At 46.3% G+C, this 26,426-nt stretch overlaps 1 protein-coding gene and 1 long non-coding RNA gene across 3 annotated transcripts; both read left to right on the top strand.

The window, feature by feature from the left end:
- Positions 1–612: 612 nt before the first annotated feature.
- On the top strand, positions 613–11,345 carry SIGLEC5 (sialic acid binding Ig like lectin 5). 2 transcript variants are annotated; one of them, XM_045532605.1, is made up of 9 exons: positions 613–740; positions 818–1,201; positions 1,424–1,702; positions 2,008–2,052; positions 2,708–2,965; positions 3,052–3,339; positions 3,563–3,662; positions 4,281–4,359; positions 10,826–11,345. In XM_045532605.1, the coding sequence occupies exons 1-9, from the start codon at positions 704–706 to the stop codon at positions 11,012–11,014; spliced, it is 1,659 nt and encodes a 552-aa protein (XP_045388561.1). In that variant the 5' UTR covers positions 613–703; the 3' UTR covers positions 11,015–11,345. The 2 variants fall into 2 exon arrangements, with proteins under 2 accessions (XP_045388561.1, XP_045388560.1); XM_045532604.1 differs by having other exon boundaries at positions 614–740; positions 2,693–2,965.
- A 9,257-nt stretch (positions 11,346–20,602) lies between these two features.
- LOC123624615 lies at positions 20,603–23,951 on the top strand. The gene is made up of 3 exons (XR_006730176.1): positions 20,603–21,537; positions 22,682–22,845; positions 23,360–23,951. It is a non-coding gene; the product is annotated as an uncharacterized LOC123624615 (long non-coding RNA).
- The last annotated feature ends 2,475 nt before the right edge of the window (positions 23,952–26,426 follow it).

Here is a 26,426-nt window from a genome sequence, read left to right as displayed (position 1 = left end):
ATTGAGCTTCATGGTGGCAAATTTGCTTCTGTAGCCTTTTGGGGATCCCACATAATGGGCTGAGGCTTTCCTTTTAGACATCCCATTTTGAGTGGGCCTGTTTTCATCACTGTCCCACAAGACTCTTAGGTCCAGGAACACCAGAACCAGACTAGGCTGTGTCTCAGAAACCCCCTTAGGGCAAAGGTGTTACAGCTCTTTTCATGGGTTCTCACCTTCCCCTAAATTTGAGTTTAAAAATTCCTTTATTTCTTGTCAACACTTGAGCAATGTAAAGGAAATTTAAAATAATATTTTTCCAGAACTTTCAATGGTTTTCAGCTGGAGGGTGAGTCTGACACGCATCTCATGGAATCACCAGCTCCGGCCCTCCTTTCTCTTTCCTGTCTGCATTCACTCCCTGGTGATCCCACTCTTGAGTGAAACATCATTTGGAAGGGACCACTTCTAGGTTCCCATCTGGACAAGCCTCTCGCCCTCTGGGGGCCTCAGTATCTCCACCTTCATCCTCCCAGCTGGAGGGACAGGAGTATTTCCCAGCCCCGGCCTCACCCCCCAGGAGCATCAAGTTCCCCTTCTGTGAGGCCACAGCTCTGCTCACCCGCCAGCTTCCTGTACGGACTTCCCCAGCGCCACCCCATGTTCCGGTGTTTCCTTCCCTGACAGAGGACTGGGCCCCGGCTCCGGACCTGGCGATGCAGACATGCTGGCCCTGCTGCTGCTGCCCCTGCTGTGGGGGGGTGAGTGGGCTGAGGGAGGAGGGATGGGCATGAGTCTCGGGGAAGCTGCAGCTGCAGCTGAGCCTGTGTCTCCCCAGGGTCCCTGCAAGACACAGGGTACCAGCCGCAAGTGAAGAAGTCAGTGACGGTACAAGAGGGCCTGTGCGTCCTCGTGCCCTGCTCCTTCTCCTACCCACCCTGGACTTCGTGGTATGCCTTTAACCCAGTCTACCTCCACTGGTTCCGGGATGAGGACAGGATATACTATAATGATGTTGTGGCCACAAACAAGCCAAACAGAGCAGTGAAGACAGGCACCAAGGGCCGATTCCTCCTCCTTGGGGACGTCAGGACCAGAAACTGCTCCCTGAGCATCAGAGACGCCAAGATAGAGGACACAGGGACCTACTTCTTCCAAGTGGAGAGTAGCAATTCTGCAAAACATACTTACGAAAACGATAAGCTGTATCTGCAGGTGACAGGTATGGCCGAGGCCCCAGGAGAGGATCCTGGGATGTGGAGTCCCCGTATTAGAACAGGGACAGGACATTAGAATATGCCCTGCTTCCGGTCTTGGGGCAGGAGTGGTTAAAAGAGATAGAGGACTTGGGGCAGGCTTAGGGCCTGAGGCCCTGGTCACTGGCAGGTCGCGCTGTGGGTCCCCACCCTCCTGGGGCCTGGGCATCTCCCTGTCTCCTCCTCAGCCCTGACAGAGAAACCCGACATCCACTCTCTGGAGCCTGTGGAGTCCGGCCGCCCCACAAACCTGAGCTGCAGCCTGCCAGGATCCTGCGAAGGGGGACGGCCTCTCACATTCTCCTGGACGGGGGCTGCCCTCAAGTCCCTGGACCCCGACACCCTTCACTCCTCGGCAATCACCTTCACCCCGAGGTCCCAGGACCACGGCACCAACCTCACCTGTCAGGTGAAACTCCAAGGAAGTCATGTGACCACAGAGAGAACTGTCCAGCTCAATGTCTCCTGTGAGTTGGGGGAGGGACAGCTGGGTCACTGAGGGCAGTGGGAGTGGGGTTTGTGTGTGCATGTGTGTGTGTGTGTGCATGCGTATGTGTGTGTGTGCGTGCACATGCGTGTAGGAGAGAGAGAGAGGAGAAGGAAAACCTGAGGAACCTCGGCATGGATCTGAGCTTGGGAGTTTAGGTGGGGAGGGGGTTGAGGACAGCCGTCCCCACCTTCCTGGTTTGTGTGGCCCCTCCTTGGGCACTTGCTGGGCCCATGCGGGTCCACTCCACACCTGAAGTTGGGGGGCCATATCTTTCTATCCCAGATGCTCCACGGAACCTCACCATCAGCATCTTCACAAATGGCACAGGTAGGGAAGACCCTCCTCCTCTGGGGCTGGGACCAGCCTCTGGGCCCCCTCTGAGAACAGTGCTGGAGAACCAGAGCTTGAAATAGGCAGCAGATGTAGGAAGAGCAAGAGGGAGAATTTCCACCCTCTGGCCCCCACCTCCTGAGAGCTCCATGTTCATTCGCGGGCGCACATGCAGCCTCACTCTGCTCAAAGCCGTCAGCAGACCTCGGATCCCGTCCATCTACCACCCATCCTCTGGCCCGGTTCATACCACAGTCGTGGCAGACCCATTCTTGCCCACCTCGTGTCTTCACAGCTCCGCTCTGTGTCCTGCTCTACCTGTCCACTCCAGCCTCCTTAGTCCTATTTCCTGGCACATTAGCTGAATCTATTTTGCAAAGCCACTGGGGGCTCTCTGTCCTCTCTCTGCCACACAGTCCAGCACATACCAGTGAGATATTGAGCCTTTTCTGATGATAAAAGGCCCACACACTTTTGGTCAACTTCCTGAGGGTATAAAGGCCAAGCCTTTTAACCAAGGTGAAACCGAGCCAGCATGGGCCAGGGGAAGAGAGGGAGATGTCAACGGGATCCTGGGAAGGAGGGAAGGAAAGGGACTGTCACCACCCCCTCCATCTCTTTCTCTGTCTCCTTACAGTCTGTCTCCCCAAAGCCCTCCAGATCACGCAAAACACCTTGTCCCTCCCCATCCTGGAGGGCCAGGCTCTGCAGCTGCTCTGTGCTGCTGACAGCAACCCCCCTGCACAGCTGAGCTGGTTCCAGGGGACCCCAGCCCTGAATGCCACCCCCATCTCCAATACCGGGAACTTGGAGCTGCCCCGAGGGGTGTCTGCAGAAGGAGGAGAATTCACCTGCCAGGCCCAGCACCCCCTGGGCTCCCTGAACTTCTCTCTGAGCTTCTCTGTGCACTGTGAGTTTGGGGGCACCTGGGGCCAGAACCCCAAGGTATTAAGGAGGGGAGAAGCCCCTGCTGAGTCCTGTCTTCTGTCCCCACAGACCCTCCGCAGCTGCTGGGCCCCTCCTGCTCCTGGGAGGCCGAGGGGCTGCTGCGCTGCAGCTGCTGCTCCCGAGCCCGGCCGGCCCCCTCCTTGCGCTGGCGGCTCGGGGAGGGGCTGTGGTTGGGGAACGGCAGCCATGGCTCCTTCAGGGCCACCCCCAGCTCAGCCGGGCCCTGGGCCAACAGCTCCCTGAGCCACCAAGGGGAGCTCAGCTCTGGCCTCAGGCTCAGCTGCGAGGCCTGGAATGCCCATGGGACCCGGAGCGGCACCGTCCTGCTGCTGCCAGGTGAGGGGCGTGTTCTGGAGGCTGGGGTGGCCAGAGGGAAGGTGCACAGATGCAGAGTGATGGATGGTGGGAGAAAGGGGCTGGGGCCCCGACAGAAGGCGGTAGGGAGGACAGGGTCTTCCATCTCCTGGCTGATCGGGGACCTGGAGCTAGTTCCACACGGAGGTGGGAAGACATGAGGCTGCGTCCTGGGAGCGTTATCTCTCCTGCCTCTTTTCTGCAGGGAAATCAGTCTTGGGGGCTGGAGTGGTTTCTGCGGCCCTTGCAGGTGCTGGTGCCATGGCCTTGTTCTCTGTCTGTGTGTGCCTCATCTTCTTCTGCATGTAAGTCTCGGTCCCAGGGAAGGTATAGGGAGGTGTGTGGTAGGGAGTAGGAGAGAGGTGGCTGAATCCCAGAAACACAGAACTGAGTAGATCCAGAGGAGTCTTCTCTGTTTTTCCTAACAGCTTTATTGAGATATACTTCACATTCTGCATAATTGATCCATTGAAAGTGTACAATTCAGTGGCTTTAGGTGTGTTTACAGAATTGTGCATCCTTTATCACAATCAATTTTAGAACTTTTTCCTTAGCCACAAATGAAAAAGAAACCAATGAATTGGTTGAATGAATTCTCCTCCTTCTGCAGAGACCCCTTGGAGCAGCTCCAAGATTCCACTTCTTGGCTATTAGGAATAACACTGCTATAATCATTTGTGTATAAGTTTTTGTGTGTAAGATGGGGTCTTTAGTGATGGATATTCAGTCCTTGGCCACCTTGACCAAATCTCTGGTCATCCGGGAGGGTAGAGCCCCTGCATGCATGTCAGGAATATCTCCAAGTCCGGCTCCAGGGCCTGGATGCCTCAGTCGTCATTTTCACCATCTTAACAGGGGTGGGGGCAGCCTGCTCACATGTGCCTGAGCCATCTGGGCTGCATTGTGCTGTTTTCTTTCCCTAGCATGAAGACCCGCAGGAAGCAAGCAGCCAGGAGACCAGAGGGAAGGGATGATGACCCTGTTATGGGCACAGCTGCCTGGGTGAGTGATTTGGGCATCTTCTCATGCATAGGGGGCCCCTAAACATGTCCACTCAGCTAGTCCAGACTCAGGTCCTCAGCATTTCACCAAACCCGCTCCTCCCCAGTCACCTGGGCAGACACCTGGGAGTCATCTTCTCTCCTGTTCTACCCCTTCATCTGCCAGAGCCAACAAATCACTATGTCCTGTCCAACCTTCTTTCTAAGTACAGCTATTAATACATTCACCCGTGTTGCTCCCTGATCCCTCCCCAGTAATCACTGTTCTGTATCTTGCCTTCCCAGTGTTGTCACATATATGTATACTTGAAATATACACTAGTTTTAATTGCTTCTGAACCTAGGAAGAATATCACATATCATGCTCTGTGCAATCTTCTTGGATTTGCTTTGTATAATAGACCCAACACCATATTACAAAGATTCATGTATGTTGTTGTGCAGAGTTGCAATTTATTCATTCTCCCCACTGTATAATATTTCACTTTATGATTATGTCTGTTATCTAAGCTTATATTGATGGACATTTGAGTTGTGTCCAAATGTTGCCGTTATGAAAATTCTTATTCATGTCTCATTGTATTAGCATGTAAGGACTTTTCTTTAGCATTACCTAGAAATTTAATTGCTGGATCACAGGGCATGTGGATGTCCATCTTTACAAGATCATCAAAAATGACTTTTCAAAGGAGTTGTATCCATTCACACTCCCATCTATGCCTATGAGATTCTGTTGATCTGTAATCTCTCCAACGCTTGCTTTTCTCAATCATCTGGTCATTTCACTATCTCAGTATGGTATTGATTTGCATTTCCTTGCTTACCATTGAAGATGAAAAGTCTCTCTATGATTTTACTAGCATAAGTACACATTCTCTATAAAATGCCTGGTCACATCTGAAGTCCATTTTCCTATTGGGTGTTTGGCTTTTTCATATTGAATTTGTTGGAGGGCTTTATACATTTTGATACTAATTTTTTTTTCTGGTTATATGTATTCTAAATACCTTCTCCCAGTGAGTAGCTTGTCTTCACTTTTCTTAAGGTGACCTTTGGTGAACCTAAGTTCTTAATTGTAATATAATCATATTTACCAATCTTCTCTTTTCTACTGAGTGCCTCTTGGGTCTCATTTAAGAAAATCTCTTCCCTTCTAAGATTAGAAAGATGTTCAAATAGAGTTTCTATTGAAAGTTTTATGTTTTCCTTTTGTCATTTAAGTACTTAACCTATTTGGAGTTGACTTCTGTGTGTGGTGTGCGGTGTTGAACAATCTATGTTCCTCCTTTTTTCTAATAACCACTTCCTCTCTCTGTCCTCCATTGAACTGCAAGCCAATTCTGTCACATATCAAAATTTTATATATGGGTGGACCTCTTTCTGTGGTCTCTGTTCTATTCCAGTCGTCAATTTTACTGTCCCCAAGTCAGAACTGTCCATAGAGTCAATAGAATCTATAAATTCAAAAATAAGTCCTGACATCTAATAGAGCAACACCTCTTTAATATCCTTCAATACTGTCTTGGCTATTCTTGGCCTTTTGTTTTTTCATTTCAATGTTAAAATCAGTTTGTCAAATTCCAAAAACTACTCCTGTTGCTATTTTGATTAGAATTACATTGACTCCATGACTCAATGGGAGAAGAATTTACTTGTTTACAAATTCAAGGCTTCTTAGCCCCCAAAATAGGTATCTCTCTATTTGTTTGAATCTTTTTTAGTGTTTTTAAAAAAGATATAGAATTTCTTCATGCAAGTTTTGCACATCTTCTGTTATTTTTCTTCCTGGGTACTCATTTTTGTTGCTATTATAAATGCTATCGTTTTAAAAAGTGTATTTTCTGATTGCTAATTGCTAGAATGCAGAATGAAAGTATTTTTTAAAATAAATTGTTTTATTGCGATTAAAAAATACCACAAGTTGGTCTTGAGTGTCATTTAGATCTTGTTGCTTTGGTAGCTGGAAATTTCTTTTCTTTCTTTCTTTTTTTTTTTGAGACATAGTCATGCTCTGTTGCCCGGGCTAGAGTGCTGTGGCGTCAGCCTAGCTCACAGCAACCTCAAACTCCTGGACTTAAGCATCCTACTGCCTCAGCCTCCCAAGTAGCTGGGACTACAGGCATGCGCCACCATGCCCGGCTAATGTTTTTCTATATATATTTTTAGTTGGCCAGCTAATTTCTTTCTATTTTTAGTGGAGACGGGGTCTCACTCTTGTCCAGGCTGGTCTCAAACTCCTGACCTCGAGCGATCCACCCGCCTCGGCCTCCCAGAGCGCTAGGATTACAGGCGTGAGCCACCGCGCCTGGCCAATTCTTAAATTTTATTAATAAGAGTACTGCTCTGTTCTTTTTCTGAGATATAGACACTATCTGAAAAATTAATGATATTCTTATTTTTAACTATCACAGATTACTGAATCAAAGCAGCTGAATTTGACACAAATGTAATGTTATTTCCTTCAAAATTCAACTCATCGTTTTGGGCTTCAGGTACTAAGCAAGAAACACCTGGCCACATGTATACCCTGCAGGTGTATTTTTCCTCTAAAAGATTCCATATTTCAACAAATGACCTACTCTGATGGTGGAATGCAAACACAGTCCTAACCTCATCTGGCAACGGAAGTCCATGTAACACCTCAGACTGCGGGCAGTACGTGACTGCAGATTGTGTGAACAGTTGCCAGTTACTTTTCATTTCCCCACCATCTGGCAACACAGAGCTTCTCCTTTTTATTTTCCACATTCATGGGGTTGAATTCCTCTGCTGGGTTCCTCTAGAGCCTCCCCTATAACAGTACCTGTTTTCATAGTGACACCCGCCTCTTCTGGGTGTCAGCTGTCTGGGTGCCGAGAATTGCCTTCACTCAGTAGGGGCGGTGCGCAAAACTCAGTTATATTTTTAATTGCTTTTATGTCCTTCCACCTTGCTAAGCTGTCCTATTCATTCAAATAATTTGTAGATAGAAATCGAAGTATTTTTAATAAATATTTTCCATTTTAAGAAATATCACGAATTGGTCTTGGGTGTTATTTAGAGTCTTTGGGGATTTCAAATTAGATGATTATATCATCTGCAAGATAACACCTTATTTATTCCCTTTTTCCTAAACACTTCATTCAGTTTTCTCGTCTTAATATGCTGGCTAAGACTCCAGTCAAAATAGAACAGACGTGGTGATCATGGGCCTCTTTTACTACTCCTAGTTTTGAAAGAAATGCACAGAATATCCTGCCATTTAAGTTGGTTTTTTCATTGAGCTTCTTGGATGTGTAGGTAAAAGAGAGAGAGAGAGAAAGAGAGGGAGAGAGGGAGAGAGAGAGAGAGAGAGAGAGAGAGAGAGAAAATAAATTTTAAAAAAAGTTGGTTTTTGTCAACCTTCATTCGGTTAAAAAAGTTCCTTTCTATCACTAAATGAATTTTTACCATAAATTTCTGTTGAATTTTTCAAATGCGTGTACTGATAGGATTTTTTCCTCTTTAATCTGTTACCATGGTGAATTAAAATTAAAGATTTTCTAATATGAAACTACTCTCTTATTCCTGGAACAAAACCATATTGTTCGCGTTATGTATTTTTTGACACCCTGGTAGATTCAGTTTGATAGAACCTTTTGCTTAGCACTCTTGCATCTATATGCATGGGCCAAATGAACTTGCCATTTTCCTTCTTCTCCTCCTCCTTTCTTTTGTTTGGACATCAAGATAATATTGAGGGATTGGGGACTATTCTCTCTTTTTTTATTATCTGGAAGAGAGTGTTTAAAATTGGAATGATTTGTTTCTTGAATGATTGATAGATGTCACTTGTAAATCTATCTGGGCCTGGTGGTGTCTCTATATGCAATTTTTCTAATTCAATCACTTTATGTGTTCTTCAGTAAGCTTCTCCTAGGGACTTATTCATTTCACTTAAGCTTTATAATTTTTTATGGGTGGTATTCTATTGTCTTTATACTACTGATTTTAGTGAGATTACTTCCCCTTTTATATTCCTGACATTGGTTATTCGTGACTTCCTTCTCTTTTTTTTTCTAGCTAAATCTTATTAATTGTTTGTCTATTTCATTATCAGTTTCAAAGAATCAACTTTTGGGATTGTTGATTTTCTCACTGTATCTCTGTTTTCTACTTTATTCTTACTTTCATTTTCTCAGCACCTGCCTTCTCGCTTTGGTTTATTCTAATGTTCTTTTATTAATTTTTAAGCTAGGTACAGAGCTAATTAATTTATAGCTCTTCCTTCTTTATAAAAGTAATTATGGATAAATTTCTCTCAAAATGCCACTTTTATCGCATTCCACAAATTTTGATATGTCCTATTTTAATATCATTCAGTTCTGGATATTGTTAAAACGCCATTGTGATTTCTTCTTTGAATCTTAAATTATTTGGGATTAAAAAATTCCAAATGTATGGGGATTTTAAACATATTTCCACAATTAAAATCTAGGTGTATGCTTTTTGGTCAGAATACATGGCATTTTGGTTTTTATAGAGATGGGGTCTCCTTCTGTTGCCATAGTTCACTAGCTATGATTACACCACTGCACTCCAACCTCAGCCTCCCAAGTAGCTGGGACTGTAGGCATGCACAACCACGCCCAGATAATTTTTCAAAAATTTTGTATAGAGACAGAGTCTTGCTATGTTGCCCAGGCTGGTCTCAAACTCCTGGGCTCAAACGATTCTCCCACCTTGGCTTCCCAAAGTGCTGGGATTACAAGTGTGAACTGCCACTCAGCCAAAATACACGGTTTTTATGGTACCTATTTTTTAATTTAAAAAAAAAATTTTTTAATTTGTTGAGACTTGACCTACAACCTGTACATAATGAATTTTTGCAAATATTTCCTGTGTGCTTAAGAATAATATATATTTTTTATTTCTTCAATCAGCAGGCCAGTGCATTAATTGTAATGTTTGAATCCAAATCTTTAATAGCTCTTCCTGACTAGTCAACACTCAAGAGATGTGGGAGGAAATCCTAAATTATGATAATATATTAATATTTGTCAATTTCTCACTGTATTTCTATCAATGGTGTTTCTTATATTTGATGTGCTTTTAAATCAAAACCATATATTTTGGAAGTATTATATCTTCTTGATGAAGGTAGAAATTTGCTTCATCTATAATCCACCCCTCCTACCAGACTGTAAGCTGTCTAGGTCAGTGTCTATGTCACACTGTGCACCTGGCCCCTAGTCCAGGACCTGGTACAAGGGAGATAGGCTGGGCTGAATTCTGGCTCCACCATTTATTAGATGAGAGACCTTAGGCAAGCTATCTACCCCCTTTCCACCTCAGTTTCCCTATCTGTAAGGTAGGAATAATTATAGTATCTTTCATACTGTTGTTTTGTGAGGATGCAATGTGATTAGTGAGCCCTTAATATGGTCTAATAAATCATAGTATTACAAAATTTTAAATGAGTGAGTAAATAGTTGAGGTCATAGGAAATGTATGTGGAATAAAAGAACAATGGGATACATGTCGCATCAGCCCAACTTCCCCCTGGGGATCATGTGTTGTATTATCTCTTGAGGTCTATCTCTGGAGAGTGGTCATAAATTCTAGTCCTGCCCGATGGGAACACAAAGGATTTTGTCATGAATGTCTACAGTGTGCCATTCACGGAACACTTCTTTATCCTGGCAGACAGCGTAATGCCTAAGTGTTCAGCCCATGACCAGGCGTCGCTCTCACAGGAAACGTGTTTATACTGGCAGATGCCCTCAAGGCTGTCATGTGATCTGTGTCCATTTTATTTCTACCAAGAAAACTACTCTGTAGGAGAGCCCTGACCAGGAAAGAAGTTAGGTTAGGGTGTGTTGGTCAGGTGAGACGCAGAGGAGGCAACACAACAAAACATATGAAATAACAGAAGCAGTTTATTACTTACAGATCCCAGAGAGAAGAAGGCAGAGCCCCTCACAGGGCCAGCAGGAAGGAAGGAGCTGTCTGGGACACACACGCTCAACCAGTGGTGGAGGGAATCTGTAGCCAAATCCTGAATTAGAGTCCAGGGTATTCCTCAAGCAAGCTTCCCACAGGGAGTTACAATTGGTGGGTGTAGAGCAGTCAGGCGTAAGTTCTGTGGAGTCACGCTGTGCCTGAGAGGTGGTCACTACAGCAGAGTTGAGCAGCTTGGGAGGGGTGTGGGGTTGTGGGGTTGTGTGGTTGTGGGGTGAGTCAAGTAGGCTGTATCCAGCTGTCCCATAGGGAGGTGGTCACCAGGAGGTGGTTGTATAAGGCAAATATCTGAATTAACTACTTTGAGCAACTGGGAAAAAGTAGAGAACTAGAAACTATCTCAAGGGTAACTAAGCCCCGCTTCTGGTATGAGAAAGTCCAACTTATAATCTAAATGAATGCTGAAGCAACATAAAATTGTAAGAATTCACTACACCATATCTGCCTCTTTGTTCCTGCCATGACTCCTTTCTTTCCCCTTTATTCAGGGTTCCAGGCAAAAGCCCTGGCCAGACAGCCCTCCAGAGCAAGACTCCCCGGCAGGGGACACCCAGCCCTCGGGAGAACAGGAGCTCTATTACGCCTCCGTCAGCTTTCAGGAGATGAAGGTAAAGGAGCCTCAGGACCAGAAGGCCAGAAACACCACAGAATACTCAGAGATCAAGACAAGCAAGTGAGGACTCGCCCAGAACTCAGTCCTGGCAGGAGGAATCACAGCTTGTGTGGGGGAAAGGACCAGTTAGGGTCCTTTGTTGAAGCACAAAGAGCCCTTGTGACAATACTAACATTAACTACTGTATGAGTGTTCCCAGGTAGAGCAGAACGAAGACAGTTGATGGAATTAGAGAGATGGGCTCAAACTCAGGCTCCAGCACTTTATAAGGCATTGTTATCAAGCAATTCACTTCCTCTCTCTGGGCCTCAATTTCCTGTCCTGTAAATCAGAGATCATGTGTCTTACCTGAAAGATTGTTGTAAACATTAAAGAAATCAACACATGGAAATCAACCAACACAGGCCCTGGCACATGGTGTGTGTTCAGTGCTTGCTGGTCTCTCTTCCTCAAACAGAAAGGTCCTCCTGGCAAGTTGTCCTGAGGCTGGGAGTAATCAGGCACAGAGAAAAGGGCTGCAATGTGTTGACATCACCCCACTTCCCAGAACTCGTCACAGACTCGCCAGGAAAGATCAGTTCCCCAGCCTGGCATTCGGTTCATGATGTGGCATCTGATTAATATGTCCTCTCCAGGGTCATTTCCTTGCCCCATTTCACCTGCCAATCCTTCCAGGATATCCCCTCACCTCCTGTCCTTCCCTGTCTCTTTCATGGGACCCACAGGGATCTTTCAAATAGCCAAAGAGATGACTCTGACTCTTTCTTGCTCAAACCCATTCATGGCTCCCTGGCTTTAGACAACATATCACAAACACATCACAAATATTGCCCTTTGGCATTTAAAGTCCTTTATGATCTCCCTGATGTCTACTCATTTCATCCTTTCCTCTTGGCCCACCCTTCCTTAAGCCTTCCATGCCTGTTCACACTGCACTCTTTGCAATTTGAGTTCTCTCCCCTGGGAGCCATGCCACCTCGCTCTCATCTGGCTCACACCATCTTGTCCATCAAACATGAGTTTATAGATGCTCTTGAGTTGAAAGGGTGGACTGAAAAAGAGCTAATTTTCTCCATCATGTAAAGTTAAACCAATCTAAATTTTTTTTTAAAAAAAGCACTAAAGCAAAATCAGCCAAAAACTCTCCAGCAGCACCCAAACCCAGATAAACGAGTGTTATTTTCTGAACTTTAGAAAGTGGTGATGAGGAAAGGAGTGGATAATTCCAGTGTGTTGCTGGGATGGCATTGATTCTCAATACCCACCACTCAAACCACATTTTCAGAACCACAGGGAATTGAGTTGAGATGATTTTGATCAAGGCTTGTGTTGAAAAAATCAAATCCTTTGGGAAAAAATGAATAGGAAAAAAAATCCTTCACTTGAAAAGTATGGAATACCTAAATACCTATACTTAGCAGGCCTAAATTTAGGGGAAAGCCTGAACCCAGAGAATCAAACAGGATATCTAAGCCAAATGCCAAAATTCCCAAGGGCATTTGCCCACAGTGAAAATGTGAGCTTTGGTTCTGTGGTCTCGTGTGTGGCCCTAGAAATAAAAGTCAAGGCTATGGCCCAGCCCAAGGCAGGAAATGTCATAGGAGACCTTCCCCACATTGAGTTTGTATCAAGGCAAGAGTAAATCAAGGAAAACCAAAGACAAGGAGAAAATCTGAAAGCCACCAGAAAAAAAAAAAAAAGACAGATTATCTTCAAAAGACGAGCAGTTTAATCGACAGCTAAATTATCAGCAGCAATGACATAGAGTAGAAGGAAGCAAATACTATCTCTAACATCAATTTGTAATCTATGCTCAGTAAAGATAACTCAAAATGAGGACACAATAAGGATCTTTTGGAGCAAATAAATGGGGGAGTTTACTACTTGTAGAAGAAAAACAAGAGATAGTTTTTAGAATTCCTGACAATAATAACAGCAAAGTATAAAAGGGAGTAAGTACATTTTACATTTCCCAACATCCATATATTATCCAGGAAGATAGAGTGGTTTTCACTTACTAAAGACTTTGATAAGTTAATTATGCATGCTGTAATTTTTATTCTAATGACTAAAAGAATAGAATCATAATGTATAACATAACCTAGTGGTAGTTAAAAGTGTACTGTAAAAAACTTAATAAACCAAAAAAAAAAAAAAACCCAAAAAACCAAGAATGGAAAGATAAACTAATGTAGAACGGGTGGCACACTAAAAATGATTGGATAAATGCTTTTGTTAAAAACAGAGAATCAGCTTGTATCAATATTCCAACTATATGTTTTTTACATTATCTGCATCTAAAGTATAAGGATAAAGAAGGTCAAAAGTAAAAGGAGACCACATTGAATATCATGCCAACATTAATTTTTTAAAAAGCTGGTGTAGACCTATTTGGTCATACAAAATACTCATTACTACATTGTTCCATTTATATGAAGTTTGAAAGCAAGCATTCTTTTTCCAACATACATACACAGGTATTATGCTGATAGGCAAAGGTAGGAAAAAAAGATGATCCCAAATATCAGTACGGTGGTAACTCATAAAGAAGAAGTTTGGACAGGATGAAACACAAAGGGGTTCCAGGGTTCCTGGCATGCCTCCCTGTTCTATTTCTCAGCCTAAGAGATGATTACACAATGTGAATGGCAAATGTATTTTTCATGACGTAAGTATGTAAAAATATTGCAAGCTAGGAAATATCTGATGTGCTGGTAATCTTTTGTTGAAAATTTTGAAGAAAAAATAATTTTCTTAAAAGAAATTATGACAAAAGTTTAATAAAACCTCATTCTTCTTACTAAAAATCTCCATAGAAATGGAAAATACCACATCAAGTCTCGGTTTCCCACTCTGTCAAAGGTGCATTATTAACCAACTCTCTCTCAGATTGATCATGAGGAACAAATGGGACAATATACAGAAAGGCACAATCCTAAGTCTGGAACTCAGAGAGCTTCAGTGAATATCCATCTTTTTCCTAGTCTCTTATCTGAAGGGAGATCCAGGCATGGACCACACTTTGGTCCGTGAACCAACAACATCAGTGTAATCTGGAACCTCAGAAAAATGCCTTGTTCTTCCCTATCATTTAGCCAGGCTAGTACTAGGTATGATCCTTAGGTCAAGAAGAGGGGTGAGAGGGAAAGCACAGAAATGAGTCCGTCCCCTGACCCACCTTTCCAAGAGGGAACTCAGCCTTTTCAAAGCCTCTCTGACTTAGGTACCCTGCTGACCTAAGGCTCAGGACTTTGGCCCTGTGAATTTGAATCCACAGCAGAGTTGGGAATTTCCTGAACTCAGAGCCCAGCTCTGCTCCAGAACCATGGACAGCGCCAACCTTGTTGCTAATCGCTCCCCAGATAGGGTATGGTGGCTGGAGCGCCCCCTGGGGGCAGAACTCTGGCCTGTTTCAGATGCAGAGGTAAGAAGGTTGGAGAATAGGGTTGGAGACATTCTGTCCTACAAGAGAGAGGTGCTGGTCAGAGGGCATCCAGACTTCTCAGTTTCCCTCCGAAAGTCCCCTCATTTTAGGGAAGAGAGGACAGCCTCAGATAGACAGTGAATTTCTCAAGGCCACTGGGTCCCTTGCCTCTCAGGGCTGACTCTACCCTCACCCCTTCCAGAAAACCTTCTCTGTGTGAGGCTCCTCCCCTTCCTACCCTCACTTTCCAGTGGGTTGATATTTTGTTATTGCTTTTAATCCCTTCTTTGTACTGTTATGGAGCTCTGGAACACAGAACATAATTTTTGATCCTTTTCTGTCACGGGCTGTATGCCAAATACTGATTCAGCTCAAATGAAAAAATGAAGTATCTATCAGGAGGCTAGTTGGGACGTTATATTTGGAGCTGAGGGTCCCAGAAATAAATTCTAAGCTTTCCTTTATTCTACATGAATGGTAAATACTCATATTGGGTCTCAGTGGACCACATGGTGGAGAGAATTGCTGTGGGGGGCAGCACAGGCCAGGCGAGGTCAGAGAAAAATGGTTGTGGGTAAAGAGAGTGAAAGATTTGTCAAATGAAGATGGGAGGCCTACGTGGCTGAAGGAACTGTTTATAAGTCAAAACTCATTTTGAAGGTGTGAGTGAAGGGCTCATGGGAAACCTCAGAATGGGCAAAGAGACACATTCAAGTCAAGTATCTTTCTGAATTCAAATTGACACCAGAAAACCGCAAATATCATACCTAAATCTAGTGTTGGAGCCAGGGCCCCAGTTCTCAGTTGTAGCTTCTGACCATAAAAGGTATCCTCACAGATGAGTTTCAGTTCAGTCATCCCTTCTTGAGGCTTCTTATGTGACCAGGCCTGGGCCGGGGGCCAGAAGAAAGAGAAGATTCAATTTCAGGTAGGTCCTGACCCCTTGATCCTCCTGAAAGAGATGCTCCAACAATTCCAAGTGAGGAGACGGAGGGGGAGGCAGGCCATGCTCTATTCCTGCTCACTCAGGGAAGTCTTCTTCAATTCCTGTCTTTCTCTTTTCACCCTGTTACAAACTCTCAAAGTCTGTGTAGTTTTCCTTAGTAGCACGTGTCAGGTTATAATTACATGTGTGAGAATCAGCAGTAGAGGCTGTGGGATCTTCTCAACATCCTCCTGTGGATCTCATCTCACTTAGCACATGCTAATGGCTGATGAGGCCCTCCATTATATGGCTTCTGCTCCCTCTGATCTCACCTCTTCCTACTCTCCTTCAGCCACGTGGGTCTCTGCTCTGAAGTACCCCAGGAACACTCTTGCCTCCAGGTGTTTGCACTGGCTCTTCCCTTTGCCCAAAGTACTCTTCCCTGTCAATGAGCCCAGCAAACTGCCCTCAGTGAACATCAGGCACATCTGTCACAGCTGAACAATGTCGCCTTTGAAATCTTTTCTCTCCCAGCTTTTGATTCAGTCTTCTGTCTTCTCTCTCCTTGTTTTTCTCTTCCCACTTAATCTCTTTTGGGGGAAGCCTCTTCATGGTCCCCAGGTGCTGCCCAGCACCCCTCTTCTCATTTGCCTCGTGGGTGACTCTGAATTGCAATGTCCACCAGCCTAGTCCTTCAAATGCCTCACTGAAGATCCCCACTGGGCCTTCTCTCACATCTGCTCAATGCCCAAACTGACCATTCCCCAGCCCCCAAGGCAAAAATTTAGTCTTACTCAGCCTCTCTCTGTCTCCTGAGAGCAGCACCACCTTCCACCCAGCTTCTTAGCAGAACGGGACTCTTCTTTCTCAATCTCTAAATCCATAATCACCCAGTCCTGAGGTTCGTCTCCTAAGTTCCTCAGTGTATCCAGTCCCAACCCTGCCAGAAACCCTGCTTTAGCTCCCCACCCTGAGCCCAAGGATATTTGAGGTCTTTGGGGCCCTTTGTGGTCTGGCCCCACCCACCTCAGCCAGATGAACTTCCGGTGGGTTTTTCAACTCCTGCCCCTTTGGTCTGGCTGATTCCATTGCCTGAGGCACTCTTCCCTGAATGATGTGAAGACCTGGCTCTTACCTTCAAGTCACAGCTCAAAGTCCAAACATTCATTCATTTATTCAAACAAATATCCACTGAGTGCCTCCTATGTACCCAATATACTCTAGGTACTGGGGGCAGCAGTGAGCAACATAGGAAAGGTGGTAGCTCTCATGGCTCTAATGTTCTAATGGAGGAACCTAGCCATGCATAAGCAAGTAAATAACCAAGGTGCTTGCCAAACATCAGGGGTAATATGAGGGAATTGCCTTTGGTGGTGTGACTGTGAGGGAATGGAGAAGGGGTTTCTTAAGCTGGAGTCGTCAGAGAAGACCTCTGAGCTGAATGAAACCAGCAGGACAAGAAGGAGCCAGACATTAGATCAATGTGGGAAGAATGTTCCAAATAGAATTATTAATAAAAGCAAACGCAAAGGACCTGAAGGGCAGGGCCGGGCAGTGTTCAAATGAGTTGAAAGTGTATTGTGGCTGCAGACCAGAGAGGCAGAGGCTAAGAGATTGGCAGGGGTAAGGAGCTTCAATTTTATTCTGAATGAGATGGGAACCATTCACAATTTTCAGCTGGGAGTGACAGATTCTGATTTATATTTTAACTGGGTCCCTCATGCTCTGTGTGAAGAGAGGGTGGACGGTGGCAATGCAGAGACAGAATGGTGAGGAGGCTCCTACAGTGGTCCAGGTGAGCACTCCGTGCCTTAGAGCAGAATGGAGGCAGAACTGGAGAGAAGTGGATTCTGGATCTCTTCTGGAGATAGGCCGATGGCACTCAGAAAAGACTTGGTTGGGGGAAGGAAGTGTATGACAGAAACAGGACTACTGGGGACAATTCCAAGGTTTTGGCTTGAGCACTTGGAAGGATAGTGGGCCCATTTAGCGAGGAGGAGGTGGAAGACAGGGGAGGGGGCAGAAAGGCTGAGGGGGCAGGTTTAGGACAGAGAATCTGGAATTTTGTTTGGACATGACAGATGTGAGGTCCTTTGCTTTGGGAAGTCTTCCCTGAAACCTGGGCTGGGTCTAGCACCTCTTCTGGGCTCCCACAGCCGCCTCAGCGTCCCCGTGGGCCAGCCCCGGCGGGGCTACAACTCTGGGTTGTAACCAGGACAGGCTGAAGGGCGAGGAGTCAGATTGATCCGCAGAGTTCAAAGCGAATCAGCAAGTACGACAGCTGCTTACGGCAACTCCTGCCCGAGAGAGGCAATGGGGGATCACAAGAGTGGTATCTCTCCAGGGACACCTACCAGAATGCGTGGGAGAGAAAAGAGAAACCCTCAACTCCTACACGGCAGCGTGACAAAGGGCCAGGATCGGCCTGCCGCAGGATGCTGCGCTCACCTGGGCAGAACGGGCCTTGGAAGGTCCAGTGTCTAAAGAAATGCGGTAACTGGTGATAGGACTACAACTCCCAGGAGGCTTTGGGACGACTTGCCTACGACTCCCAGGAACCCGAGCGGTGGCTCGGCCCAAAACGCTTACTGCTCTCGGACAAACTGAGCCTACAGCTCCCGGCGATCCTCGCGTCAACGTCCCACACTCCGCCAACGGCTCCCAGAGTGCACTAGGCCGGCCCGGCCCGTTTCCCGTCTGCGCCTGCGCAGGAACACGTGCAGCGTCTGATTTCTGCGGACTCCCGCGAGCTGCCTACCGAGCGGTTCCAGGTTTTCTGCTGTTGTGGGAGTATAAGCGTCTGGGAGGGCGGCGGGGAAAGGGATCGGGGGTGTGAAAGGGACAGGTAGCGCCTGCGGTGAACAAATTCCAAGGTTTGGGCCGCGTCTCAAAAGGATGGTGAACGGGCCTTCGCGCGCGCCCCCTGCAGGCGCGGGCGTGGATGCGCGCGCAGACGGAGGGGCGCGCGCCGGGCTCTCTGCATGCGCGGAGCGAGAGGGAGCGGTTCGCATGTCTCTGCGCGTGCACTGGGCTCGGGACTCGGACCCGGTGAACAGTTACGCGCAGGCGTTGGTCTGTGACACATACTCGCGCCTCCTGGCTGGGTGCAGTTGAAGACAGGTCAGGATGGAGGGCAGGTGAGACCTGCGAGACAAGCTCCCAAAACCAAGGAGCGGAGCATTGTCCCAAGAATCCGCCAGAGCCCCGCTCCCCAGATCCAAGCCCTCAAGCTCCTTCCAACTCCTAAACTGCCCGTTCTCCTGCGTATTCTGAGGTCTTGTCTCTACTCTTGTGAGACCCTTGATTAGGAGGATTGAGAGTGAAGGGTGATGGGAGACATAGCTCGGGTGTCTGAGTCTTTCAACGAGGGTTGAACTCAGTATTTGTTAATTATTTCCTGTGTGCCAGACCCTGTCCTCAGGGACACGGGTATATCCAGCATGGTCAGGAGATAGGGATGGTAAAGTTTAATGTGAAGGTGCCAAACATTAAGGGTTGCAGGAGCTCAGAGGTTACAAGTGCTGCAAGGACACAGGGGAAAACAACAGCACTTAATGAGCAGTTAGCTTGTGCCAGACGCTGTGCTCTGCACTTGCCACGTACGATCTCCGGTTCCTCATCTGTAAAATGGGGATAATAATAGTACGTGCCTCAGAAAGTGTTTGTAAAGATAAATGAGTTGATATGGAAAGTGTTTACAGTGTTTTACCAAACAATAAACATTTACTGCTTTCATCTCATTTAATCCTCGTAATCAGGGATGGCTTCCTTTTCTGGGTCAGGCCTAATTTTTACTTCTTTTAAAGCAAGCAATGAGGTAGGAGTTTCAAAACCTCAGACATCCTAAAGATGTGTAAGTCAGTGGTTCCTGACTGGGGAGGGAGGGTTGATTTGGTCTCCCAGGGAACATTTGGCAGTATCTGGAGACAGTTTTGGTTATCATAGTAAAGAGAAAGTTTTGGTTATCATAATAAAGAGAAGAGGTCAGATGTGACTGGCATCTAGTTAAGTAGAGACCAGGGACACAGCGAAACACTATGCATGGTATATAGCCTTCCACAACAAAGAATTATCTGGCCCCAAATGTTAATAATGCCAAGGTTGAGAAACCCTGTCCTAAGCCATGTTCTCCTGTCCCTTGATTTTCTACCCTAAACTGTAGTATATACAACATTCGAGTGTTTCTGTATTGGTTTTAGTCTTCTGCTTTGGAAGTTTGTTTGATTAAATATTTAAGCAGATCTCAACACCACTCACATACTTTTTAGAGCCAAATTAGTGAAAAGAAGGTTTACCTTGAGCTGCACATCAATGAAGCTAACAGGATGCTAAAGCCAGCCTGCCTGCGTGACTCCACTTAGTTGTGTGGCCTTGAGTAAGTGACTTAACCTTTCTGTGCCTCAGTGTCCTCATCTGTTAAATGGGAATAATAATAGTTGTTGTTGGGAGGACTACGTGAATTAATATACGTAAAGTATTCAGACCAGTGTTGGCATATATTAATGCTGTCAAAAGAACAGGTGTTCTGGTTCCTTATGTCATTTACCTTGGAGCAGCAATGATTGGCAGTGTTGATATCTAATCACAGCTTGAGACAAGTTCACTGAACAGGTCCCTTGGGTCCTTAGTGACCATGTTTATTAAAATGCTGGCAGAGCTTTCTCACAGATACTTTGCAGACATTTTATGTTTCACACTAACTTAATATTCTGGGGAAAATGACCTTAGGTTGGTGGCAGGGGGCTTCTGGACAGGGCATATGACTATCTGTAGCTTCTCATCACTTACGGGGTAAAGGTCAAGTCCCTCAGCCTGGCGTTTTCGACCTGGCCCCTGATGACTTTCCAGCCCCATATCTTACCACTGAACCTCTGGCAGCACCCCACATTTGCCAGCAAAATAACGTTTTCTGCCAAGTGTTTGCACATGTCTTTTCCTAAAGACTCTCCCTTTCTCACCAACCACACTAATTCCCATTTCCATCCAGGTACCTGAATGTACTTCCTTCAGGAAGCCTGCTGGACCCCTGTCTTCCCCTGCACTGGATTAATAAGCTGCCTTTGGGACTTCACTTGGTTATTTTATTTTATTCTATTTTTATTTTATTTTATTTTTTTTGAGACAGAGTCTCACTCTGTTGCCCCAGGTAGAGTGCAGTGGTGCCATCATAACTCACTGGAACCTCACACTCCCAGGCTCAAGCAATCCTCCTGTCTCAGCCTTCTGAGTAGCTGGAACTACAGGCGTGCACCCTGTTAAATTTTATATCTTTTGTAGAGATGGGGTCTTGCTCTTCCTCAGTCTGGTCTCGAACTCCTGACCTCAAGCGATCCTCCCACCTCAGCCTTCCAGAGTGCTAGCATTACAGGCGTGATCCTGGCTCAGCTCGATTTTAATCTGGGTGCCCAACATTGCTGGGCACAAGGCCTGGTATAGAGCAGGCAAGGTGTCCAAGGCCCTTCTTGAACTGCTCCTGGTTTTTTTTTTTTTTTTCCTTGTTTCCTGTTATCTGCACCCCCAGTGAACAGAAAAGCTCAGGAACAGGAAACTGTTGCCATGGAATGTAGTGGTTAAGGACAGAGGCTCTTGGGCCACAGTGCCTGGTCCAGATTCTGGGAGTACCGTCTCCTAGTTGTGTAACCATGGACAAGTTATATAACCTTTCTAGGCTTAATTTCCTCACCTGTAAGACATGATAATATAGCTCTCATAGGGTTAGAACAGTGGTTCTCAAACTGGGGTGATTTTGCCCCCCATGGACATTTGGCAGAAACATTGGGTTATCACAACTAGGATACTGGCATCTGCTAGGTAGAGGCCAGGAATGTTGGCAATCTCTAACACAGGACAGCCCCCGCAACAAAGAATTAACTTGCCCAAAGTGTCAGCAGTGCTGAGGCTGAGAAAGGCTGGGTTAGCAGATGAGAAGAGAGAATATCCGCTGAGTGTTTAGAACAGCTTTGCGGCCATAGGAAGCACTCCGTAAGTACAAGCTGCCATTACCACCTCCATCTAAGCGCACCAGGGTCTCTAGTGCCTCGGTATCTGCCCAGATTGCCTTTTACATGGAGGTTGAATGTCTATTTATCCTTCAGGGCCCACCAGAAAGCCAGCTCTTCGGGGAAGCCTTCCCTGGCCACTACTACCCTCATCCCCCAACATGCTCAGCCAAGCAGTGGAAAGAATTTTGAAGTCACACACACAGGCCCAGACTCAAATTCAGGCTCTTTTCTTACACGTGAGTGACTTTAGCCAACTTACTTCGTTCGGTGGTTTGGTGTCCTTATCTGTGACATCAAAGGGTGGCCTTGAGGAAGAAATGGGCCAGCACCAGGTTTGATTAATATCAGTCCTTCCTTTGTGGAATATATTTGTCAGTAGAACCTGAATGCTTAGTGCTGGTCTAGGCTGGAGGAAATAGTTTGGAAATGTGTGTTAATAAGATTTGCTGTGGAAAGACTAGGAACCAGCAAAATTGTCTTTGTTACTCAGGAGAATTAAAAAAGATGTGCTATTTATGTGAGACCCACATATAATGGATAAGGATTCAGAAAAGTTTGAAACCAAAGGGGTGGGAAAAGATACACCAGAAAAATAACCCAAAGAAATCTAAATTTAGTTACATTAACTGTCAGACAAAATAGATTTTGAGTCAAAAAGCACTGTGAGTAACAGTGTCATGCTCTGAGACAACAAACACCTTCTAAGAAAAGGCACTCCTCCAAGCTCACTGGTGCCCTGGTTAAGAAAGAGAAGTAGAGTCACCATTTAGACTTTGTTGGCACTTCCTGTTCCAGAGCAGCCTGCACTTGTAGCTGGGAAATAGGGATTATCACAAGCCCCACTATTTTCAGCCCAGCAAGCATGTCTATAAATCGCTGAGGGGCCAGCTCTACCAGGATATTTCAAAGACTGGTCTCGGTCCCCAAAGCACAGCTCCAAAAGTACTTTTAGCTGAAGTTCTTGAGGTGTTCTTGACAATTTATGATCTTCTTTGTATGAATGGAGCACCTTATTGCTGGGGTCTACTTTCTTTTCATTTTGCTTAAAGGAGGGGTGTCTGAATCTAGGAATGTCACTCAAACGCCTGGATTGTATTCTATAACACAACATTCTTCAGCTGCCTTTCCAGCTGAAAAGCTGGGAGAAATTCTACCCCCAGACTGAAATTGGATTCTTGTATCCTCAATGCTCCCAAAGCTAAGGATTTTCGGCGCCTGTCCCACATTTAAGATTTGATCCCTCAGCCTGCTTTTGCAACGAGATATTTGTCTGATTCATCTAAAAATATACTTACTGCTTTAGTGACAAAGATACAGCCTGTATGTAACTTTTCAGTGCCTTTTGACAAGCTCATTTATACATCTATTCATATCCTTCAGCTGTGCCTCCAGAATAAGTGGGACCAACATGGAACAGCACAAATGCTACAAATCTGTTCATAGGATCCATTTGCTTCCAGCTCAACGACATCCCCTGGGATGAACCTGGAGAACAGAGACTCCATCCCATTCTGCCGTCATTCCCCAGGATGCCAGTTTCCATGGTAAATACAGCACTCTTCTTTTCAAGTGCAATTCAAACAAAGTCACTTCAGCTAGGAGCCCTCGAAGCACAAGAGAATACCCCCGGATTTGTTCTTTACCCTACGGCCAGAGGGAAACCTTCAAGGTCCGTGAATCAGTCTTTGTCCTCAGTGAGTCTTCGGAAGAGCAGGAATTCTCAACTCTCCCTGGTCCCTCTTAGGGAGCAATGCAGACACTGCTCCAGGCAGAGAGAGAGGGAGAGGGAGATGAAGGGACAGAGGGAGGGGAGGAGGGAGAGAGCAGAAGAGGGAGGCAAAGAAGGAGGAGAGGAGGAGGAGGAGGAGAGAGGGAGACAGAGACAGAGACAGAGACATTCTTCCCTTGTGGGTCCGCCTTCATTGGTGAAGAACATGTAACACTTCCTCTAGGGCAGTTCCTCATCCTCAGTGCTACTGACGTTCTTTGCTGGGTGGGGTGGGGCCTGTCCCTTGCACTGTAGAATGTTTAGCAGCATCCCTGGCTTCTACCCACCAGATGCCAGCAGCAATCCCTGCTAAGTCACAGCAATCAAAAACATCTCTACACATTGCCAGATGCCCCCTGGGGGCTGAGTTTCTGAGTCAAGAAGAATTTGAGTCAAAGGACTTTGGAGCCAAGGGCTATAGTTCTGATCTAGACTTGTCAATTCTGGGATCAGTTTGAATGGCTGTCTGAGGAAAAGGCTTAATCCTGCTGAGCACGGGGCTCTTTGAGGCCAGGGCTGCCACCAGGTTGGGCAATAAATGTAAGAGGTAAGTTAAAGCACTGAGTTTGGGGTGAGTTAGATGGTTGTTTGAATCTCAACCTTGTCTGTTACTAGCTGTGTGGTACAAATGTGGAATCATTCATGATAGGGATGATAACAGCACCTCCATAGTTGGGTTGTTGGAAGGATTCATTGAGTCAATCAATGTGAACTAGTTAGGCCAATGCCTAGCACACAGTAGGTGCTCAATAAGTGATAGAAATGATGGTGATTCTGATGAGGGTGATGATTCTCATGATGGTAATGCTGATAGAAGTGATGCTGGTGGTGATGCTGATGAGACTGAAGATGGTGGTGATGATGATGATGGTACTAATGGTAATGATAGTGGTTATGGTAATGATGGTGGTGATGATGATGAAGATAATAGTGATGATGGATGTGATGGTGATGATGGTGATACTGGTGATGATGGTGGGGGTGAGGTGATTATGTTGATAGTGTTGAAGATGATGAAGGTAGTGATGATGTGATGATGGTAAGGCTGATGATGCATATGAGAATGATAGTGACAATGCTGATGATAATGGCAATAATTAAAATGGTGATGATGGTGAAGAAGATAATGATTATGGAGGAAGGGGAGGAGGAGGATAGTCAAATTCTTTGGTGGTTCCTGGGCCTCAGACCCAGTCTTCATCTAATGGGAGCAGAAACAGAGCATAGATGGTCCCTCATCACCCCTAACCTCTGCCTCCCTCAGATGGCCCCTTGAATGTGATGATCCTCGAGAACCTTGAACATGGCCAGAGGGGAGAAAGCTGAGAGGCTGAAGTTACTGAATGACTGGGGTGGGGGTAGAGAATCCAAAAAGTTTTCCAGGAGAGTAACCTTTGGACTGCTGCTTCCTGGACAAGTATGGGTTTTCCAGCTGCACAATAAGAAAGAAAAGGCATTCCAGGTGGGGGGATGGTGCTTGAAAAGGCAAGAGAGGACTGGCCTGGCAGGTGGGGGAACACCACTGCCTGATGGTGAGGGCAGCACTGAGCATCTGTGTCCACCCCAGGTAAACAACACTGCCTTTAACCAGGGCAAGCTACACAATGTGGGGCTCAGGGAGGCCATGCAGGAGAAGGGCTGGGGCTGTATATTCTTCCATGATGTGAATCTACTCCCAGAGGATGACTGCAACCTCTACACCTGTGACATCTTCCCTGCCCATGTGTCTGTGGCCACCAACAAGTTCAACTACAAGTAAGTGGAGGGAGATGATCTCCTATGGGGACTGTTGGCCAGGCTCTGCATTTCCCTGAATCTCACCCTGACTCTCTGTGCAGTGGGGTCAAGATCAAGGGTTAGGCCCCACTGGGGCTAAGGTAGGGAGTGGGTGATAGGAACTGGGGAAAGCCCTTGTAGATGGTGAAGAATCTTCAGGTAGGAGTGGTTATTGATGAGGCACTCTGAAGATGTCCTTAACAAAGTGATGAGCAGACAGGGTTGTAACAGAGGTCAGAGGAGGGGACATATGAGTGGAGCATCTAACTAGGAGTGAGGAAGAAGCTATCCTAAGGGTCTGGGGAGAAGGGGCCATCAATGGGGGTGATTTAGAGGAGGGGATATCCTACCAGGTGAGGGGACATCCCAAGGGTCAGAGGGTTACCCCAAGGATCACGCAAGGAGACATCCCTGAGCCAAAGGAGGGACTGTTGTAGGGGTCAGGGGAGAAGAACTAACCCAGAAATGAACCTTGGAGTTCCTGGGGCTCCAGGGCCAGGGCCTCTGTTGCCCGAAACTCCTTGTGCTTCCAGCTCTCTCTGCCTCCCTAGGCTGCCCTACTTGGAGGGGTGTTTGCCCTGTGTCTGGTTCACTACCTAAGGATTAATGGCTTCTCCACTGTGGGCTGGGATGATGGCGACATCACTGCCAGGTGGGTGGCCCTGCTCTAGGGAGCCTAGTAGAAGAGGCTGCAGGTCCCAACATGAGGGAGACATGGGCCATGTGGGACTGAGGGGCACATGGAGGACTGGGGAGCTGGGCCATGGCATGGAGACCCTGTCAGATGAGACAGGTGTCTGGTCTCCCTACCCTCTCCCATGTCCCTGGAAGGTTGAAACTAAGCGGGATGCTCCTCTTACAGCCCCACCTGCTCTTTGGCCATTACCACATGCTAGAGGACGGGGAGGACCTCGGTCACAAGCAGAGTCCCCGGAGATGAGTCAGTGCTGGGAGGTGGGGTGGCTGGTCCTGAGCTCTCCCTGAAGCCTGGGCTCACACGGTTGCCCTCCCCACACCCCAGCTTTCTGGCCTGGATCCACCAAAGGTGGTGATATGATGGCACCAATTCACTGGGCTACAGGCTGCTTTCCAAGGGGTGGCAGCCCCTCTACATCAACCTCACTATGGACGTCAGCTTCCAAGCCCCAGGAGACCCAGTGCGAGGTCGAGGGGTAACTGTAGGCTGGAAGAGAGCCCCTTAAGCCAGGGTTGCAGGCAGCCCTCCCATCCATCCCACCTGTTTTCTTATTAAAGGAGAATTTATTTTACTGTTTCCCTCTGACATCCCTAATTCCCATCCATCTATCCATTCATTCATCCATCCATCATCTTTCTTTCTTTTCTTCCCTTTCCCCTCCTCCCACCTCCTCTTCCTCCCCCTACACATCATGTACAACTATGTCCAGGAGATCCTTCTTAATAGACATGAATTAGTACAGAGAAGAGTTCCCTTCGAGTGAATGCATTTAAAATGGGAATCAAATCTTTGTGGTAGTGTGCGTGAGGGAAGTCTTGATCAGGACTTCACACTGAATTACAGAATTCAATTTCTCAAAATACCATTATTTTGGATTTAATGAA

This window comes from Lemur catta, chromosome 19, assembly GCF_020740605.2.
Source record: "Lemur catta isolate mLemCat1 chromosome 19, mLemCat1.pri, whole genome shotgun sequence".
Lineage (NCBI taxonomy): Eukaryota > Metazoa > Chordata > Mammalia > Primates > Lemuridae > Lemur > Lemur catta.
The sequence above is the reverse complement of the archived record's forward strand: the minus strand, read 5'-3'. Positions and strand labels throughout refer to the sequence as shown.

Excerpts from the sequence above, each read along its gene's own strand:
- SIGLEC5 (XM_045532604.1), top strand. The coding sequence starts at position 704 with ATGCTGGCCCTGCTGCTGCTGCCCCTGCTGTGGGGGG. Across the intron at positions 1,202-1,423 it reads GCTGTATCTGCAGGTGACAG|CCCTGACAGAGAAACCCGAC; the intron begins GTATGGCCGAGG and ends TCTCCTCCTCAG. Across the intron at positions 4,360-10,825 it reads TTATGGGCACAGCTGCCTGG|GGTTCCAGGCAAAAGCCCTG; the intron begins GTGAGTGATTTG and ends CCCTTTATTCAG.